This window comes from Parasteatoda tepidariorum, chromosome 2 (assembly GCF_982258835.1).
Source record: "Parasteatoda tepidariorum strain Cologne lab strain chromosome 2, Ptep-v5.0, whole genome shotgun sequence".
NCBI classification, from domain to species: Eukaryota; Metazoa; Arthropoda; class Arachnida; order Araneae; family Theridiidae; genus Parasteatoda; species Parasteatoda tepidariorum.
The window spans coordinates 41,770,359-41,793,136 of NC_141756.1; the positions used below are offsets into that span (position 1 = coordinate 41,770,359).

Sequence of the window (22,778 nt, forward strand, 5' to 3'; positions counted from 1 at the left end):
GTTTCTTTTAAATTCAAATTTTACCTGCAATTAAATGTTTTTCTAATTTTGAAAAAACACAAAAATCTTAACAACCATCAAGCAAAATAGTAATCAGAAATATATTCAGACTTACCTAATGTATCATAAAGTACTCCATTAAATTCATGAAAACAGGGTACTGTAGCAATTGATCCTGCTTTGACTGGAGGCCAACATGATAAGCCATCCCACGTAGCATTACAGTAAGCTTGTTTATCTAATAATTGTAAAAAGAAAGATAAAATTGTTAGTAGATAATATTTTATTTCAATACAAAGCTTCATGGAAATGTATAAAACTCTATTTTAAAAGTATCATAAAATATTCATAGCATGTTAACAAGGCAAGAAATACAAGAAAAAAAAAAGAAAAGAAAAGAGAGTTCTGAATTCGAAATTACGATGAAAGGTGAAGTTAGTTTGGTGTAAATATTTTTTGCACATCTCTGCTTATTTAAATTTAGTAAAAAGTGCTGTTCTTTTCCATTTACTATGAAAAAAAGTAATTTACCATGTTTCTGGCTTTGTAAGAATACTAAAAAGCTCGGCAATTTTCACTGAAATGCTTGGGTAAGGATTTTGGTTAAATTAACCATAGAATATAATATTATATTTGGAAAAACTCCATTAGATGTAGCAAAATTTGGTGATTTTATCCTGATTTCTTAGAGCATGAGATTAGATGAGAGCATGTTTTAGAGAGCATGATTTTAGAGAGCATAATTTTAGATCAATATTTTTAGAGCATGATTTTAGATCATGATTTTTAGGGCATGATTTTAGAGCATGATTTTAGAGACAATAAAAGCTATTTAATTGGTTAAATTTACTTTTAAGTTAGTATTTTTTATCATATGTTGGGTAATAAGAACTATAATTTTGAAAAACCAGAGTTACCGGAAAGCCGTTGCCATATGAACAACAAAATTATCAAATGAATGATATACCATATATTTTGGATTTAGTATTGTAATTATGATTTCGTTTTCATCAGAGATGACACCACCACAATAAAAGGTAATTTTACCAGAATTGTGAAATTTAGACATAATGTGAATTATTCTATATGTGAAGTAATAACTAATTTATATTAATATTCATTTCATTCATTCATTTCAATTAGCATTCATTTGTGCTAAATGTATAAATATATTTGTGCTACTCCAAATATTTATATCTTACCTACATTGGATAAAAATAAAAATAGGAGTAATTCATCTGTTTCTTCATAACAGACAGGATTAACTTAAGTGAATAATCGAATTTTAAATATTTATTTTGTATGTATTCAAAAAGATTAAGCATATAGTAAGTGATTGTTAGGACGAATTGGCAGGAGGCGAGAGTATCTGCGTATGACAGGCGAGAGTGGAATACGAAACTAAGGGCCTTATCTGCCAGTGTAGGTATATAAATAGAAGATGATGATGTAATACATGAAAACATAGAAAAATAAACTTAGTTCATTTTCAGATATTAATGTTTGTGTGATTCCTCTTTTGTTTCATGGCAAATATCAATAATCAAGTTCGTTCCCTACATTTGGTAGCTTTACAACGTCATTGGTTCTCAATGATGTACAAACGTGTCCTTTCAGGTTGAGAAGAAGTGTTGTAGGCATGCGGATGACAAGTGCTTTACTCTTAATCCTATTGCAATTAAGACCCCGCTGTGTGCTATCATTTTATGGGGTTATTTCAAGCACACTGTTTATGTACCGGTGATGGTGAAAGCACTTTGACGTCTTGAACACATTTGTGGAACTTTAGGAACGTGTAAGAGCATAAAAAAATACAAAATAAATGAAACGAACTTAAGTACAGAATATTTAATTGTTGTGTAAAAAAGAACCACACAGTGAAAATTTGTTATACAAAAACTTGGTATATATTTTTTATTTAGTTTCATGCATCATTTATTGTAGTGTGTGTAATAGTTTCGAAAATGCAAATATTTTAAATCCAGTCATTCATTTCTGTTAAGTCTGTATTCTATATCAAATACACACAAAATACAAAAGGTTATTCATTATATATCACACATTTTACAATTTTTATTACAAATTGTTAGTTGACAAAGCTACCTATCAAAATGACAGGAGTGAATTTTAGGTACTTGTTACCATTTCAGAGTAACTAAATTGGTGTTTAATTGAAAAGCACCGTCAATGAGGTTGTTTCCAATAGTTAAAACCGTTGCTGTTCATAAAGAGTTGAAAAAGTTGATAGGTTTAAATAACGATACTTCTGACACCTTTTCTCAGATAACATCCCGTGTTCATTCTTTACTTTGCATCTTTGAGACCTTTCTGCACCTTTTACTTTGCACCTTCTTTACTTTGAGAAGATCAGTGAGACTATTTGCCCCATCTGGTGGAGTAATTCTGAATTTAGTATCTGTAGCTGATAACTGTGATAATAAGCAATATTTGATGTTCCTGGCCTGTGCTAATGAACTTTTTTTAATTTTACTATTGCTAAGTAAATTTTCTCATTTTCATTGGAAAATTGTGCATTTATTGTACTTACATTTGGAAACAAAATAATAATTTCAATAAGCTAAAATACAAATTTTCTAAGTGGAGTAACTTCATTTTGCTAGGCCTATCAAAATGAAAATTTTTTTTGTTGTTCCTTGAGCCAGTGTCAGAACTGTATCACAATCCGGACAAAGTACGCATAACCTTTGAGTTTCAGTGAGCAGAAAAAAAAACTTCCTTTTGAATTTTGCCATGTAAATATTTTTATTCTCTTAGTAAATTTTATTATTTTTAAATTATTCTAATAATTTATATTTTTTAAGCTAATCTAATAAAATATTATTTGGTATTTCGTTTGTGATTAGTTAGATTTTTATTTTAGCTAATATTGGCAGCTAGAAAACTTTATTAATAACATTTTAATGCAGGAATATCACACAACTTTCAAGCCTAAAAGACAAAAACTAATGGAGAGTGCTGTCCATGGTGAAACATAGAATTTTCTAATGTCGAACACATGATGGTTAAAGGTACGTTACCATGTATGTTGGATCAATTTTTCTTACCTTAAAAACTTTTTTCCCAGAAGAGTAAAGAAGTATACGTCTATAAACAAGTATTTCAATCGATAAACATGTAATGTTTTTATCACAAAATTTTTAAATAAATTAAATTACCAAATTGTGCAAAAAAAAAAAAATAAGTGAATAAAAATATTTAATTAATATGCAAATGTTGAAGCTTCTTTAGATTTTGGCTGTTTTCTTATACAAATCAAGAACTAGACATCAATAAGCATTAATATTTTTTTTTGAAGAACATGCATAACCTTCAACACCAAACCTCAATCACAATGAAAATATTAAATTAGTACTTCAAATAAAAACTAATGATTTTTTTTAAATAATGTTATGGTCAACAGCTTAGAACTAATAAAACAGTTATGTTTTTTTTTATGTGTACGATAAAAAAATTAAAATTAGCAGAGCTTAAGTAATAAAAAAACTTTAAGCTATATTACTTTCAAAGAAGATAAAATGTTAGAAACGACAACGGAAACTATTTTTGGAACTTTGTTTTTGAAAAAGATTTAAGAAGCTGAAATTTTCAAAGCTTATAGCTCAATGATAAGATAAAAACTTTTAGCAGATATTCTTTGAAAGGATTAGCGCTTTTCTTTGGTGTAAAGTATTTTTCTAAGAAAAAGAAAGTACAGAGTTATTTTCTAGAGCATTTATTGATAGTTTTGTTTTTTGCTCAATAAAGTGAAAAATACGTGGTTGAATAGATATATACGATTAAGGATTAGAAGCATGATACGTAGAGTAATGGGTTTGATATCACCCAAAAAGAGACTGTTTTTTTCGGGGGGGGGGTAATAAACGAAACTTTAGTTAGAAAATTACGCAAAATAGGCGAATTGAAGGTAAAGATGTTTAAGTTTTAACTTTTCTGCTCTTAAATTTTTTTCCCTACTATTTTAAATATAGAGTGTTTTTATGGTCTCCATGGTAAACATTTGAATAAATCTTGCAATGACAAATATTTTTGTTTAATTCTTTAAAAGATTCATCTCATTCTTCAGAGAACGCGTTTTCGGTTAGCTTCAGTCAAGAAAGTATGTAAAAAATTTCTACTCTTTTTTCTAAAGCACGCAAGAAGTCGAAGCGTTTTTTTTTCTTTCCTATGCAGGGTAAAATGGAAACTCTATTTCATCATTTGGGATCAGCGCCCTACCCATATATGGCAGTACTTTTACTTTCGTTACTTGTACCGCCGGTACAAGTAAAAAGTACGTACTTTTACTTGTACTTCGTTACTTTTTAAATTTAGTACTTTTACTTGTACTTTCGTTACTTTTTTTGGGAAAAAGTACAAGTATTTGTAACGGAAATGTTGAATGAAATCGTTAATTTTTTCTAAAACTCGATAACTTTCTAAAGGAAAAAAAAAAAAATTTAAAATAAAAAAATGCTGTCAAAATGCAATTATTTTGCAAAATGAATAAAAATATTAATTTGGAAATTATTTTCATTCATTTTCGAGTTATATGCATTTGTTTAATACATTTTAAATAAAAAGATGTTGGATTTTGTTATTACGTTTTTCAATTTTCTTTTTGGACTCACTAATAATACATTTTTGTCTTAATACATTTTTTACTAAATACATTTTTACCTAGTACATTTTTTACTAAAATTATGTTTATGCCCGACCTTGTCAAACAACGCCCAGTCAAATCTCTAAGAACTTCGGAACTATTTGTGCTACTGAAAACTATTATAATTACTATTTTAACTCTTGAAAACTCGAAGGTATTAATTTAGCCGCATATACTAAAATTCGTTTACAAATTTTAATTATTCCGTTTGGCAGAAATGTTCGGAAAATGATTTTCTCGCAGGACTTCAGCATTAGCCATTGTTACAAATAAAACTGTAGACTGTTCTGTTTCAAATTATACTGATGCACATTCAATTATTTTTTATTAGCTCAAAGATCACAAAGCTATCTGAAACCCCGTGTTTGCTTTGTTTATGTTTGTGCTTTTAAAACGCGTTTCTATAGAGTAAAACAATTTTAAATCAATGGTAATTTAAATAAATTAAGATAATAAATTAAAAATTAAAATCAATAGATAAAATTTCTTTTTCGTGCAAATCCATAAAAAGTTTCATATTAAAATTATACTTGATTTTAAAATTATATTATACGATTATATCATAAAATTATATTATAATATTCCTCCGAATTTAAAAATAAATTAATGCCCATAACTTTCAAAATTAAAAATAATTAAATAAATAAAACCAATTTTGCAAAACCATTGAAGAACATAAGAATATTATTCAATAAAATTTTAGGCTACTTTGAATTTTCGATTTCCTAGAAATGTACTTTTAAATCGTTACTTTTTTTGTTTAGTACTTGTACTTTTACTTGTACTTTTTACTCGTTACTTTTTAAAATAAGAACTTTTTACTTTTTACTCGTTACTTTTTTTAAAAATACTTGTATTTTTACCCGTTACTTTTTAAAAGTAACGTTGCCATATATGGCCCTACCACGATAAAAAGCTAAACTACTCTTTAGAACACGTTATCGTTTTCTTACACTATTTTTGATTGGATTTATAAAAATCTTTTTACTGGCTTGGTCATTTGCTTTCGTTTTAGTTCTACAAAATGCTTGGTTGTTTTGGATTTCGTCTTTTTGAACAATTTGTCTTAACGCTTAAAGTAAATTACGATATGTTTTGAATATTTTAAATTTTCTCTATTTCTCTTTTTCTGAAATTTATTTCAACGCTGAATAAAATACAAATTCATATGATGGACGTTGTAATTATTATTTATCCTTATAAACTAATAAAAGAATAAATGTGGATAAGCGTTATGGCCTTATAATTTTTACATAAAGGATTTGCGAGAAATTACACTGGGAAACAAATTTTTTGTTGCATTTATAAAATACTTCATCATGTCTAATTCAGGTGTGATGATTATAGCTCTCATGTTAATTTTCATCCTAAAGCTACATTTTTTTAAAAATGACATTTTTAGTGTTTTTCTTTTTTGTTGAAAAGTACAAGTATAAAAAATTTATGTATAACACGGGGTCACATAAATATTGCGACAAGCTTCTAGTGGAGTTAGTGCAAATCACTAGGATAAAAATTGTATAGGAACTCATGCCTGGAAATGTCGGAAGAAGCGAGAGGCGCTACCCTATTGTCTTTAGCCCTGATCATGATCACCAGCTCAGAAGCATACGAACAACTAATAATAGAGAAGAGCTCCTATAAGAGAAGTGAAATAAATATTCTTAAATCAGAATAATCCTAATTTTTGTTTTTCAAAAGATATTATTATCTTTGACATCTTTTTCTTAAAAATTATTTTAATTAATACGATTGAAAAACGTCAAAACATGTAACATGTATCGTCAAAATATGTATCGCATTCGATTTATATTTTGTGGAAATAATATAAACTAATGTAAACTGAAAACTTATGTTAGAGCAAAGCAAATTGTATTGCTCCAACATTAGTTTTTAAAATATTGGTTATTATATAAAATTATACAAAACTTTCACATGCGAATTTTTATTTAAAATGGACATTTATACTACCTTTTTGTTTTTAATTGTTTTTTTGAATAAGCAAAAAAATTATCATGTCATATAATTAAAAAAATAAAAGTTAATTAAAAACTTTAAAAAAAATTGAAGCGTTTATGGGTTCGACACTTTCATATGCAGTTCTTTTAGGGTAGAAAAACACTTTTGTAAAAGTTTTGATTTGATGTACAGCAACATTCCGATAATGTTTATTTTTTAACTCAAGTTATCATTGAATTGATTTTTTTATTTCATTTCATTCCATTTTTTAGATGATTGAGCAATCACATCTTAAAAGGGAATAAATTTTTAAACAAGTGAAAACAATCAGCAATTCGTAAAGTAATAAACAGAGAAGTTAAATTATAATATGTTCAAAATTTCTGGCAGTGACAGTAAATCTATTAACAGTTTTTGATTTTTATTATAAGGTGTGAAACATTTATTTTATTATTTTAGTTTTTAGTGTTTTCATAAATAGGTGAAAATAAATTATCTAATAACGAAGTAAAAAAGAAGCTTAATCAATAAATTTTTTAATAATTTATTCAGTGAGAGTAAGCCTAATTAACCCTATTCTAATAATACCTTTCTTAAGTTCGAAAAGAAATTTGCTTATTGTTTTGGTTTGCCATTAAATAATATACGGAAACAATATTTTTAAAACATGCTCATTCCATTAGTCTTTTACGCTTTTAATTGTTTTTTTTCTAAAATGAATAAATTAAAGAATTTAAGGAAAAGCTATTTCTTTATTTTCATAAATAGATAAGAAAAAAAATATTATTGTGATGCCACAATAGGCATTACATATTTTCTAGCTTTTAAATTTTTTGAAATTTCTGTTAAGATAGATATTCAACCGTTGGGACTGAGAGGCCCGAAGGCGCCAGTTGCCAATGATTCCAAATTGAAAGTAAATGAATTGTTCTTAACGGACAGTTAGGAGCATGGGAAGAGATCCATGGTTGGCAATTTATCGAAAGATAACATAGCCAAAAATAAAGCCATACCCCATAATCAATATTAAATTTGAAAATAATCAGGCGTAAGCGAATTGCCGAAAAGACTGCGAGAATTAGTTTGGAAATGTTAACTGAAACATTTTTGTGGAAAGAAATAAAGCATAAAGAGTTATAAAAGATTTTTGTTTTCGATTTTGTCGCGACAGTGAATTCATGAGTCTTACACTAGTATTGAAATAAAAAGTTAGTCGTTAGATTGATTGCTAAGAAAGGAATAAAATATTTATAAAATGTTTTAAATGTTATAAAAATTTTTAAAATAATTTTTAAATGTTATAAAAATTAAATAATTAGTTAAATTTAATTAAAACTAGATTGAGAATGATTAAAATAATAAGTTTAAGAAATTACAGAAATTTTAAAAGCTAGGAAATACATATATGTAATACCTAGTGTTGCATCACAATAATCTTTTTGTTCCGTTAAACAGCGAAATGACAATTTTTATGAGTTTGCTTTTTATCAAATAATCTCAAGAAACACCATTTAAAAAGACTGCTAATAAGAAAACAATATTAACATATTGGTCAAAAATATTCATAAAAGCAACCAGGAAATTTATAAAAATCCATCAAAGTTGTTTTGAAAGAACAGCAAGCTTTTAATAAAATTTTAGAGAGTGCTGAACTACAATACTATTCAACTTTATTGCTGTGCTAAAATGAACCATATTATCGCTCTTCCATGTTTAATTGACTATAGAAGGGTTTAATCTGATAGAAAACTTTGTTCAATTTAACATTTTATTAAGGCTGCTGAAAATATACATAATATTTTAAATAAAGTATCGATAATATGGTACAGCTTTGATATAGGATATATGCATCATGTGTAATAACAAATATCGATACATGATAGCGTAAAAGCATATTTCTTGAGAGTTTATCTATAAAAAGATTAAAGTTGTTATAAGATTAAAAGTCAAAATTCTAATTATTTTAAAGCTGCAAATGTAAAATAATGAAAAACAACAATGCAATAGCCTATTTGCATTTCATATGTTATTCAGTTCTTAATTAAGAAATTCACGCCGCGAATGAGTTTTTAGCTCTTAACTATTTGTTTATGTTTGCTTCAAGCTCCTCTTTGTATATGACTGAGAAAGAGAAAACCTCTTCGCATGCTTCAGAACCTGTTTTTGGTTATGTTTAGAGCAATGATCAAGCAACAGTATGAGGAAAATATTTAAGTTTTAGCTTCACGCGCAGTCAACAGTTATCTTAGCTACGTCGCAAAATGCAAATTTGACTAGTTGTCCATTGATACAAAAAATTGTTTCAAGAGATAAAATCTAGTTCAGATTCGGCTTTAACCAAAGACAAATTTATTATACAAATGAAAAAAATCTGCTAAGTATTGTATCAGATATTTTCTTTGAAGAATGTTGTCTTCTTAGGCAGTTAATGTAACATTAATAAATTATTTATAGAAAAAAAAGGATTTGCTGATAGTAAAAGCTTACTCGTTTTTTTTTTAATTACGAAACCAAACAACACAACCGATGTTACTATTCCTAACTTACAAAAATATGCGCTTACAAGTACAATTCTTTTCTTATTTTTTTCAGTCAAAACTGACATTTGATGTGAAACTTTAATTATGGAAACTTGTCACTTCTAATAAGTTTTCTTTGAGAATGAAAAAAAAAAAAAAAAAAAAAGAGTTACGTCTATGTAAGTTTCAGTCTACGACAAAGCAAGCGGAATCTTAGAATTGTTTCCCCTCCGAAAAATACCAAAATACTTTCTCAAAAGAGGAAAGTATACTTTACTTCTTTACACCTAAAATCCCTTTACCTGTCACGTAGAGTAGTGTAACTAAAGAGTAATGGAGGCTTCGTAAGAAAGTACTATCGTGGAATGTGAAAAGATGTTAGTTCTTCTTTTTTCTCTTATTTTATTTTTGTCCTTTTTGAACTTGAAAAATGGTGTGTGATGATTGTAAATTTTCCAAGAGGCGTAATGGCAAATTAACAAGTACAATCTTGTCACTCAAAATATACATAACATACTTTTCTAACATTTAAAAACTAAATTATTATTTTACTTAATAATTTTTTAATAAATAAAAATCATTAGTATAATCGGTAATGTTTTTATGTATCAACCATGAATTGAGTGCAGAAGAATTAGAGATTCAGAGAAGGAGAATTAGAGATTTAGAGAATTAGAGATTCGCAGACAGATTGGAGTGTAAAGGAATAGAGATGAATTAGAAAAGAATTAGAGATTCCCTCTACGTCTGCCTAACACTTAAGAATAGAATTAGAAAATTGTTATGTAGTTGCTAAGTGCTTTGATTTTTATTAAATTTCCTTGTTATTCTCTCACTTTTTTCTCTCTCGAAAACACATTAAAACATGTAAGAAAAGAAGCTTTTTCAATAAATTAAAAAAAATTCATAGCCAATACACGGATTCCTTAAATTTTCTTGCCGAAAACTATGCCAATGTATGCATGACACTAGCAATTTTGATTGTTTGACCGACGGAGGTGTCCTGTGAAGCTTGGATCTGCATCTTTACCCTCCACGCTCTTTTCCAATTTTATTATGTTTAATAAACACATGTACTTTAAAAATGAAAAATTCTTTTCTACTTTGTAGCTCCATATTTTTTAAAATAAAAGATATTTACTGGCTATCATAATTTAATTCTTCAAATAGCGTTTATCATCATCTTCAAGATAAATATTCCACAAATACTGCCTTCCTCAAACATCTTCAAAACTATTTCACCAAAAATATATGTTTTCAAATACTTTTCAGAACATTTCAGTTCAGATTGTCAGTTATAGTGTAAAGACGTAAAAGTTTTTGCACTTGACAAGCCACCGTGGATTGTGTAAAGTTGTTAGAATATTCTTCCTCTAATTTTACTTTTGTCCTCTTTGAACTTGAAAAATCGATATGATGATTGAAATTTTAATTTTTTAAGTGATGCAATATCAAATTAACAAGTACAGTATACATTTTTGAATTATTTTAATGAGTATTAACACATTTTAGTATCTCATATTTTTATGCGCATTCGAATCAATTTTGGCTGTATTGCAAAAATATATCGTACAAAAAACGAGCATATATGTAGTTATAGATTCACTTTAATTCTATCAAATTATTGTTACTTTTTTAAATTTTATATAATGTTTTGCATGATTACTATTGTTCTGTACTTAAAAACATATTCAATTTACCTCGACATCAAAAATAGTGTCAGCTATACGCAAAAATGTTTTACAGTGAAGTGGCAAAATATATATTTTCAATTATTTTTACATTATTTAATTTATTTGTGCATTATTTTAAATGTTTTATTACTCTATTTAAGTTATTTTAGTTAAGTTATTTTAGGTAAGTTATTTTATTTTAGTACACCTCTGAAATTTAATCACATAAGTGTAAGAAAATTAAAGAGTGGAGTAGCTTAAACATAAATGAGTCAGAAGAACATTGTTAAGCGGAATAATATTTTAGAATGTAATCTAAGTATAAAATAAAATTTTTTTTTGCTGTTATGTTAAATTCACATAACTTGAAATGAACTTCCTCACGTGAGTTTCCCTACATGAATTAAAGGCTATCTAAATTGCTAGGATTGCTGGGCTATGAGTTTGTGCCTGGAAAGGTTTGGGTTTCAGTAGCAAACTAAAGAGCTGGTGCATGTTTTTTCTGAAAGCTCTCTTATTGGTTATGACTTTAAAGTTTGAAGAAAGAAATACCAGCTCAGGTGCTATCTGCGTTGTTTGACTGGGTTCAAAATTATGTCCTTTCCTACCATGGTCTGAAAAAGTTAGATTCCTGAAAAACTGGACTAGGTGCATGGCCATGTTAGAGTGATGTGTATGAAGTGTTAGGAAGGATAAGGAAAGATTAAAATATATATAATGTGTGTTGTAGGAAAATAATTGAGATAATTGAACATGAACAGTTAAAATAATATGACGACGTAGCCTAAATGATGCATTTTCGATTGTGGTAAAAGAAATAAATACTTGAAAAACTTTGCAATTTGAACAAAAAAATATTAACATGTGCAATCGATAGTTAATTATGTTACGTAAAAATGTAGTCTGGTGATATTAATATCAAGCAAACAATCTAAAATGCATTTTGATCTCAAAAAGTGTTTATGCATTTAACATTAATCATAAGTTTGATGAATAGATTATATACCGAATAATTCATAAAATGAAAAATGTTTTTTGTATAATATTTTAGGAAAAAGGATGAAAATATTTATAAACTTATGTATAAAAAACATGCAAAATAATGAAGAAAAACTTTCAACCGATATGACATAACAGAGAAATATAGCATTAGCATTTTGCTTTATGTATGCCATTTTTACAAGAAAATCTTCGGCATCTGCAATCCTAATGAAACGAAATACAGATAGATACAGGTATTACGAAAAAAATACGTAGGATATATTTTATTCATCTTTTAAGTATATTTCTTTCTGGGTGTTCTCCTGCCATTTCACTGATTGGCTACTTTGCTTTTGAGATACAAAAAAGCTCACTGCTCTAAGCCCTATACATAAAACGATAAATGGTAAACAGCAAATGGGAATATAAGACATTACCATGCAATACTTTCATCTCAGAAACCAAGATAAAACCTTTTTAGAAGTTTGGCAAACAGACAAACTGTTTTTTCTTCTGAATGTTCCTAATTAAGAGAACCCATTTCAAAAATTTTTTTTATAGCTAACGCAGATCAACAAAGAATTGTAAATGATCTAAAAATTTATGACCCACCTTGTTTAGAAAAGAAAATATTAGCTCTAAGCATTACAAACGGAATGCGCATTACTAAGCTACTTATCTCCATTTAACTACAATTTTATAACAGAGAAAAATTTGATACATGAGGAACCCTTTTGTGCAAAAATTTAGATTACCAGAAAATTCCTCTCCGTTTAAAATCGCAAGACAACGTGTTCAGAAGTATGTTCAGCACTTGTCGTGAAGCTTTGTGCTTAAGATCAAGTATATTTCCTTGGTTTTCTTTAAATACTATACCCTTCAAGCGCGTGCTAACCTAAAAATTATGTAGATTGAGGTTTGGGTTCAAAAATTTGGGAAATAGCATTTGCATTTTATAATTTTTTGAAAATTTCATAATTTTTTTTGAAAAGTGATTCTGCTATAGAATACTTCGAGTATTTTAGCTATGAGTATTCAGTATTTCAAGCGGTATCAATATGATTTAAGAATGTGCAAATACCATTTGTCATTAGAAATACAATTGTTTATCAGTTTTAGTTATTTTAGATTTTTTTTTCTCATAAATATTTTATGCTCTTATTAAGAAGAACTGATAGTAGATATGGGCATATTGATAATAATGTGAAATGTTTTAAATATTCAATTTCCTCCAAAATTGATACACTGAAGAAACCTGTAGTCAAAACTACCAGAATATGCAGAAATTTACCGTGTTATTGGGTCAATGGGAACACCAAAAACCACAGCAATTTTTTTCCTAAGACTTTTGTTAATAAAAATGGTAAAATGAACAATATAATATGGTTTTATAATAGGATAAAATTTGATAACTTGATCATGATACCTTAGAGCATGGCATAAAAACCATTTATTCGGCTAAGTTTACTTTTGAAATTTGAACCATGAAAACCATAAATTCCGACAAACCGTTACCATATAAATAGAAAAATTACCAATATTTTAAGTACCGAGTATTTTGGTTTTTATTTTTAGAATTTCATTGAAATGGATGGGAATTGCAGTAGTTTGATATTCTCCTGCAAAAATATTACTTTATAATTTAGGTATTGTATATTTAATCTATTACTAAAATAACTCCTAATTATGGGAGGAGATGATTACTTCTGATTATTTCTTCATTGAATGCATTTTCTGAATGCTGTCGTCATTGTTAATTACGAAATTTTGCTATAAAGTTTGCTGCAAGGCAACAGGTTGTGCCAGAACCTGATTTTAAATTTGACATGGAATTCTAATTTTTCTGCGTTAGGTATTATTATTAGGTGTTGGTTTATAATAACTTTTAAGATAATATCAATTTTTAGAATAATAAAAATGTAGAATTTAGTTTGAAAATATTAAATATACATTTTTAATTTTTGGATTTTCTATATTAAATAGAGGGTTTAAGAAATGTTACTTAGGATCAACAGTCTGTGGCTGAATATTTGCAAAAATTTACCAGAATGAACAATAGTGATAATTTTTTCCGGATTGTGTTTATAATCTACTACCGAAACACTGTAAAAAAATTCGGATCAAATTAAAGTAAAAAGTGCCGACAGTCAAGGCACAGATACTTTTTACCATAAAATAATTTTACAAGATCACGTTACTGAACAAAAAAATTTATTTACCGTAATTTTTACAATAATAATTGTCTTGAAATCAGTCTAATTAAATAAATATCATTATAAAACTACGGTATAATATTTTACGAAAAAATTAGATTTTACGGCAAAATGGATTTTACGGATGGTGCACCCAAAGTGCCGGTATTTGATACTGTAATTTGTTTGGGAATTTTTTGTAGCGCATGCTTTGAAAATCAAAAATCTAATCTCCTTTAAACAATACGTTTATTTAGAGACAGTAAGTTTTAAGTTCCTCCAGTTTTCGTAATTTAATTCACAAGTGGCATTAACTATTTAGTGTACTAAAGTTTACCTTTCAAACCTTAGTAATCTTAGTGTCATATAGAAAGAAACAAAAAAACAAGTATGAGAATTTCATTCGGTTGAAAATTCTAGAAAAGGATATAAAAATTAGTTAACTCGCCCAATTATACAGTGAATTCATAAATACTTTTAGTTAATAGTTTATTATTTTAAGAATTATGAATTGACCATTTAAATAAAAAGTGTATAATGCAATTGAATGGATTTCAGATATATATGGATGGATTGTGCAAGATGTTTATTTGTCATAATGAATTGCATTGGAAGAATTAATCAGATTATAGAAAAATATTTTTTTAATTAATTAATTTTCCCTCCAGTAAATGCCGGGTTCAGTTAAAAAGATAGTTTAAAGCATTTAAATTAAATTGTTTAAAAATCCAAGCTACAAATCCTGAAAATAGCCATCGAAGAACTAATTGCTTTTTACAGAGGAGTAATTAAATTGCTCGAAGAATTTTCCTGTTTCTTTTAAAAATTTCAATTAGAAAATTAATCGCTTTATTGTAGATAAATAAAGTTTTATTTTAACAACGCTTTAAATGCTTGAATTACTTAGGATTCTTATTATCTGCGAATGAGTAAAGATTTTAATTAATTGAATATATTTATGATGTTTGTTTATTCATTATAAAATCTTATTTTTCGGTTATAAAATCTTTTAATAGGGAATAAAATTTAAATAAGCAACTAAGTATGACAAACAAAACGATAAACAGTTCATAAAATTTTAAAAAATTATACATTTAGATAATTTTAAGAAAAATATTTTGCAATTTGTTACTATAATCTACAGAATTATTTTAAGATAATTTATTTTGGATTAAAGTGCAGAATTGGGTGACCTTTACACTGGACAGTGTACCTTGGAGATTTATACAAAATAACAAAACCAAGAGCGGCACCCAATTGAAAATTTCTACCTAATTTATGGGAGAGAGAGCTGTTGAAGAACACTAAAATCATGTAAAGTTAATTAGGTATTTAATGCTGGTTTCGATATCCAAATCGAACATTATTGTGCTCAAGTTCATAATTTTTGTTTCATGTTCATAAATTTGCAAAAATTAAATAAAAATACGTGATTTTTCTTTTGTCTATTTTATACAAGTTAGAAAGTTTTAGGTTAATTAAGATTGCAATTTTTACAACAAATATTACGTCACTCGCTTGTCAGCCTCAAACCACAGTTTTTGCTGTAAAATGTGTTGCTTATATATTAACGCAAGATCTCTAACGGAAGAAAAATTAACTTTATATATAAGCAAACGATTAAAGACGCAATTTTGTATTCATTTTCAAACTATATACTTTTTTGAAATTAATTTTGAGTTTTATTTAACAGTGGGTAAGAATGGTGTAATAAAGTATTCTTCAGAGCATTGCTTACTTAACAGGCTCTATTTTGAGCGGCTTAGTGAGTGATGCAGATTGTTGGTAGAATAACCATAATTTGGCTATACCGCATCTTAAACTAGATTAAAATCCAAGTAATTTAATTAAAATCTAAGCAACTAGGTTAAAACTGAAGCAATCTGGTTAAAATCAATATGATTAAGCTAAAACAAGGCATCTTGTTTAGAATCAGAACTAAATTCAATTGTGAAATCCGATGTCATTAAGTGGCCCCTACCCGCGCCATCTTGGATTTTAGGCTAAAATTCTATATTTCGTTTTCTTTTCTTTTTTTTTTTAACTTAATTAAGAAATTTTTAATGAAACAGGCATATCCATAGTATTTTAATGAAACAGGAAGATATTCGGCTGCACAATATCTTTCAAAAGAGGTAGAAAATAACGGGGAAACTTTATTAAAAGAGGAGAAATAGAGTTTGATAATATTTAGACTTTCTGTAAGATTTTCCTCCAAACTTTAAAGTAATAATAATATGATATTTGTAATTTTGAATCAATAATTTAATACTAAACATTTGTCAATTCTCAGATTTCTTCAAAATTTTTATTTTATTACAGTTGAAACTGGTAAAAACAGACTTGGATGATTCTAATAGCGTACATGGCACAAAAAGATATGTATCAAAAATTTAAAAACAGGCAAATGTATACTTTTTAACTATCTTTCAAAAAGTACTGATTGTAAAATCGTATTGGTATGATTTTGTCAGGAAAAATTAAAAGGGAATCTAAATTACCGCTCTCTTTATGGAAACGACTCAAGTGGTTGATTTCTGAAGGTGACGGCTGTTAAATACGATGATTTCGGGGTTTTAAATCACTACATGCACCATTAACATAATATATTTAATGACAAAAACATGAAAGATGTTCACGATACAGTGTCATAGAGGAAACTGATTACAATTGATGATTTTACTTTACTGCGCAGAGCGCCATCTGTTGAGTTATAGAAATTATTATTAACATTGAGAAATATTATTATGGGCGTCAGTGTTAAATACGATGATCTCGGGCTTTTAAATCATTACAAACGCCTTTAACATAATATATTTAATAACAAAAACAAGGAAGATGTTCACGATACAGTGTCATGCAGAAAACTGATTACAATTAATGATTTTACATTACTGCGCAGAGCGCCATCTGTTGTGTTATAGAAATTAGTATTAACAGTATTAACATTGGGAAATATTATTAACAACGGCATTGTTTTTTTGCATGCATCTAACGATAATGACAAATAGAATAAAAAAGTTTTGTCAATTTAAATTTGTAACCCCCGGGTCAAAAAATGATTTCCCAGAAGAGGTTCTTTGCAACGTCTGCAGATGGCTCATTTTAAATGAGATGTTTGTGAGTAAAACAGGTATGGCCAATATGCAATCTGCTGATGATAGCCTGTGATTTTTTATTGCAGTTCTATGGTATGAATGGCTTAATTTCGCTTGATTTATTGTTTTTTTCAGCATCTTTTAATTGGAGCAGAAAAGTTTGCGAAGAAGCTTCGGACACCATGTAGACAAGCGGTTCCCATTTTTTTCGTCTACGGGACCCTAATTAATTAACCTTATTTCGACGGAACCCAGACTTCATAAAAACAGTTTATAAAGGTAATTGCAAACGTTATAACCTATAGAAGACTATTTTTAAAATATTTAATTAGAGGAATGAAGATTTCTCATTGCTATACCATTTAACAATCTTAAACTTGTTTTTATATCTGGCAGTTAAATTTGTAATTCTTGTGCTCTATCTGGTCTAGTTATAAATTTGTCTTTGGTGTATATACATAAGCTGAAAATGAATAAAATAATCCAATTTATGGTACTTACAAAAGCTGCTTAAACGTTTAAAATGTTTAATAGGGAAACATATTTATTTATTTTATTTTAATTTAGTTAACTTATTTGAAAGCGTGATAGGAAATGCTAATGCAATATTTTAAAACTGCTAATTTTTTTCATAAGTTGTTCAATGTATCGTTATTAGAAATATTATACTTTCTATTAAAAAATGCCCTTTTCTTTATTGGCCTTTTATTTAAAATAATTTCACGAAAGCATCTAGAAGATGAAATAAGTTATAAATTACAGGTTTGATCTAAATGTAATTGAAGGTTTAAAACTCATCACTGTTCATAAAAAGTGTTGACTCACGGAACCCTTTTCACTCTTCCATGGTACCTCAAGGTCTTGCGGAACACCATTTGAAAACCACTGATATAGACAGTGTAGCTTATTCAAGAGACTGTGAGTTGACTTGGTCATAAAATTAGCTTTTTCATTACCCGAGATTCCCACATATCCGAGAGGGATTTGAAGTGATTTGATAACGGGGTGATTTGAAAATTAAAGTTTTGGAAGCCTTTTCAGTTCATGATATACAAACGTATGTTTCTGATAAACCCATGTTCATAATTATTTTGAACGATTTAAAAGACTACTTTCGTAGAAAATAATGAATATTATCCTCTCTTTATTATTTCAAAAATATTTTGCCTAATTAGTATGCAATTGAAATATTAAACTTGATTCATCATCATCTTCTTCTTTGGCTCTACAGTCCTTTGTGAGTCCTGGTATGCTCCACAATTCAATTTCATACAGCCCTCTGTTTTAACTTCTTCTTCCACTTATGGATCTTCATTATTTCCAAATCGTCAATAACGTCGTCCTTCCACCTTTTCCTTGGGCAGCTTTTCGGCCTAATTCCCATAGGCGTCCAGTTAATGGTCTTCTTGAAGTCGTAATTATTGTCTCTCCTCTCTATGTGTCCATGCCACGAGAGATGCGTAGACTTGTTAAAGCGAACAATATTTTTTTTCCTTTTATGATTACCCGATTTATAGGTTCGATCTAATTCTCCATTCGCCTCTATCATTAATGGGTCCTATTATACTCATCAGGACCTTTCGTACAAACACCATTAAGTCCTTTTCATCTTTTTTGGTCATTGTCCAGGCTACACTTTTATATGTCACAATTGGTCTAATAATACCTGTAATTTTATAAAGTAGCAATTTTTAAGAAACTTAATTCATATATTTAAAACATTCTATTTCAATGTTAAATTTTAACATTGAAATAAATTTTAAATTAAATTATAAATATTAAATTAAAAAAAATTAAATTACATTAAAAATATAAATGATAAAAATAAAGATTGGTAATTTAAGATATTTCGCCCCATATTATTATACACGGAAATATGAAATTATTTAATAATCAAGCATATATTATATCAGAGTCTTTTTATGAAAATAAGAAAATAATTGAAGCAGAAAATAGAAAGCAACTTTTGAGGAGGTACTAGAAGTGTAATCTATCATGTTTCGAAATTGCTCTGAACAAAAAAATGTGTTAAATCACTTGCTGTTACTTGTATAAAGTTTCTTTCGGTAATTAAAGGAGAGTATTTTTATCCACAAAATTTTTATCAAAAAACTTGAAGTTTGATATTAATATCTGAGGCAAAGTTTTAAAGTAAATATATTTTAATTATTAACACTTAAATAGTTTCAAACCTGCCTATATTAGTTGTTGAACATAATTTAACAAATTAAGGTATTTTAAAATAAAGATGTTTTAATCATTAGTTTTTGCAAAATACAAAGGAAGATACTAAAAACATATATGCTTTAATCATTAGTTATTGTAAAATGCTAAAAAAGTTTTTGCATTTTGTTTCTGCTTAGAAGTATAATATAATCGAGAAACGAATACCTTATGACAATATTTGACTTTATATAAAACAAGCTTTATATAAAAACAAGCTGTAAAGCCAGCTTTGATTGGATAATACATAATGCATTATTGGTTAAGTTATCTGTATAAGTAGTTTGCGATTCTAGAAAGTAAATACTTGCTCTGTTATTAGTTAACCAGTTATAAATAGTTACTACTCTATTACCATTTCGGTGAATAAAAGAATACGGTATTATACACAGCAAAAAAATTCCGGTTCAAATAGCGGTAAAAAGTAACGGAGCCTTGGATGTTGGAACTTTTTTTTCCGTAAAATCTATTTTTAGTGAAAAATATTACTGAACAACGAATTTGATATGCCGTTAATTTTATATAGAAGTATTTACTATAAAATCATTGCATTACTGTTATCAAATAAATATTTTAAAAATTATGGTAAAATGGACTTCACGGATGATGTACCTAGGGTAATTTTTAACCGTAAATTGATCCAAAAGTTTTTGCAATGAATTGTAATTTATAGTTTGTCTAATGTAAGAACTATTCATCTGGACCCATGGTGGTGACTATGGTAACGAGGTATAACTCATTTAAGTAGGGGTGAGGGGTCATTGTTTGGGACAGGTTTTTCCTCTGGTCGGTGAGAGAAAGGGAATCTTCTTCTTCCGTCTACTGTGTTAGTCCTAGAGTAAAGAGAAGCTACAGTGCGGCTTTCAGGAGAACTCCTCCAGACATCAGTCTTGCGTCGTGGCGGGTACCATGGTTACGAGGGAAAGTCACTTCGAATAGGGGTGAGGGGAGAATAGTTTTGTCGTGATCTTTGCATAGGTCAGCGTGAGTAAACCTATTGACACCTTCATTTCTCCATTTCACCCCCATTAGAAATGTGCTCTCGCTTGTTACCATAGCAATAGACAGCTCCAAACTTTTCGTCTCGGACAGTTCTCCTCAAAGCCGCACTGAACCCTTCCTGAAATGTGCTATTCTTGTTTCCATATCAGCAGACAGCCTCAAACTTGCGGCGGGGGGGGGGAGTTCTTACAGTAGACAAACTATATATATATATCTAATGTAAACATACATTTTTGCACTAAATCGGTGTTTACTAAATAATTTCGTTTACACCCTTTCAGAAGGTTTTATATTATTAAATTTTTAAAAAATGCATTTTATAAGGGTAATTATTATTTAATATGTGGTTGTACATGGTTATCACAATACTAATTAGTAACAGTCAAGATTCTCCACAACCACCATCTTAATTTTGAAGAAATAACTCATGACACTAATAATTTTGGCAATCTAAGCGTCATGGTATTAACGCCCTCTTTAAACTCTGCTCCAAATTATATCGCTGAATTGGCTCCTAGAACTGAACATTCATGTTTTCATTATTATTATTTTTTTATAATTTCTAGTAATTTTACATTTCTAAGTTCATCAGGACTGAGGTTTTAAAAGCTCATTTCACCAAAATAGAAGTTAACTATACGTTGTTCTATATAGCACAAAATAATGTTAATGATCGAGTTAAGTTTGTGGTATGCAACGTTTCATCACATCTATGCAATTTTCTTTTGAATTTAGCACTTAACGCGTGACACTTCTCCCTTAATTTAAAAACAAAAAGACTTTGAATTTATCGTTGACTTTACATTACTTATGTATATAGAAAATAATGTGACTGAAAATAATATAAATTGGATGAATGGTTAGAACATTTTACGAGAAAGATACTCATTCAGTTTTTTATCAATGAAAGATTTGATGTGACAAATAATTAATTTTTTATGAAATATTTAATCGAGGCATTTTAATCTTTAAGTTTTGTTATGAATGATGCACATACGTTGTCCTTGATTACATTAAATTTTTGTATGTAGGAAATGTTACAATTAAGAGATGATATTTTTTAACAGCATTTTATTGGCGATTTTTAGAGGGATGCAGCACAATAAGTAATGGGGATTATTATATTACAGAAGACATTCAACGTTCTCTAAATATATTGTTAAAAAATTTAATGAGAGTTGAATCCCAACTTGTTTATTACAGTATTTTTTTACAGTTTTTGCTACAGTAACTGAATCATAAGGTAAATCCTATTCTCATATTTTTTAAAATTAATATTGATTTGAAAATAATATGTTTTAACTAAAATGGAAACATGGTTTATTTTAAAAATTTATTGTGGTTACCCCGTTAGAGATCGAAATATAACCTGTATGTGGATAGGAATTTCCTCGCCATTCGACTGGAGCAGCGGCAGTGACTGTGTTTACAAGGCTTAAATATTTCAAGGGTCAATTAAGATAAGTTTTGATTTGTGTCGGCAAGAGAAAGGGTATCAAGGAACAATGAAGTTTTCTTTGAAATGCTGCATTTCTTGTTTCCACAGCAGCAGACGGCCTTAGACTTTGTAGTGAGAGGAGTTCTTTCCATGAACAAACTATACCAACATATTTGTTCGATGAGGAAACAATTTTTTGAACGAATAGTAATCTTAGTCTAACATTATGGAAAAATAATGGAAAAAAGTATTTTTAAAAAATATTTACAAATATATTGGTATTGTGCAGTGCGCAAATTTGTACATTGAACAATGATTCAGAAATTGATGAGAACTTTTACAACGCACTTATATTTGGTACTTTAAAGAAAAAGAACATCAGCCTAAAATCAAAGTAAGAAAATGTACAACTCGTTCATAACTGAACTATCAGCAGCTATTGAAGTACAACGTAGTGGGCCAGGAAGAAGAGAAAAAAGGTTTGAATCTGAGATTGTTGCCAAAGAAATATTTGTAATTTTTAATTCCAGATATTTATGAGCTGGAAGTCCTCCGAGAAATTTGTAACGGTTTAAAATAAAAGAAAAAAAACTGAGAAAAACTGCACTTGAAGTGAATATTGTATAACGGCTTTTTGCGTGGGTGCTAGATTTGAAATTTTGCGAATCTACGGTTTCAGACTATTACATTTGTATTCCTTTTTTAGGTTCGCACAGGTTAAAATCTAAACTGTATTAAGTGTAAAAGTTTTCAAAAATAATTAAAATTTAAATTTGTTTATAAAAACTGTTCAAAATCGCTAAATTCAAATACCTTTAAAAACTATGGATTCAATATTGTACTTTTTATAAATTACATTGAGAAATTTTTTTTTTGTCACATTCAAACGAATACTTAATCTTGCCTGATTCGGATGAGGGGACTTCAAATGCAAATTTAGTTTTGCTGCTAAAGCTACAGATTTCTTTTAAAAAATGTAATTTTTATGCTATTTTTCGTTGAAATGTACAAATTTGAAAACGTTATATATAAC

General features: G+C 28.2%; 1 protein-coding gene across 1 annotated transcript in view; it reads right to left on the reverse strand.

Moving 5' to 3' along the window:
- Positions 1 to 22,778, reverse strand: part of LOC107442483 (diuretic hormone receptor) — a 167,894-nt gene that overhangs the window by 39,630 nt on the left and 105,486 nt on the right. Inside the window, exon 3 of the mRNA XM_087157248.1 lies at positions 116 to 238. Within this exon, the coding sequence (XP_087013374.1) occupies positions 116 to 238 (123 nt within the window). The remainder of the gene's footprint in view (positions 1 to 115; positions 239 to 22,778) is intronic.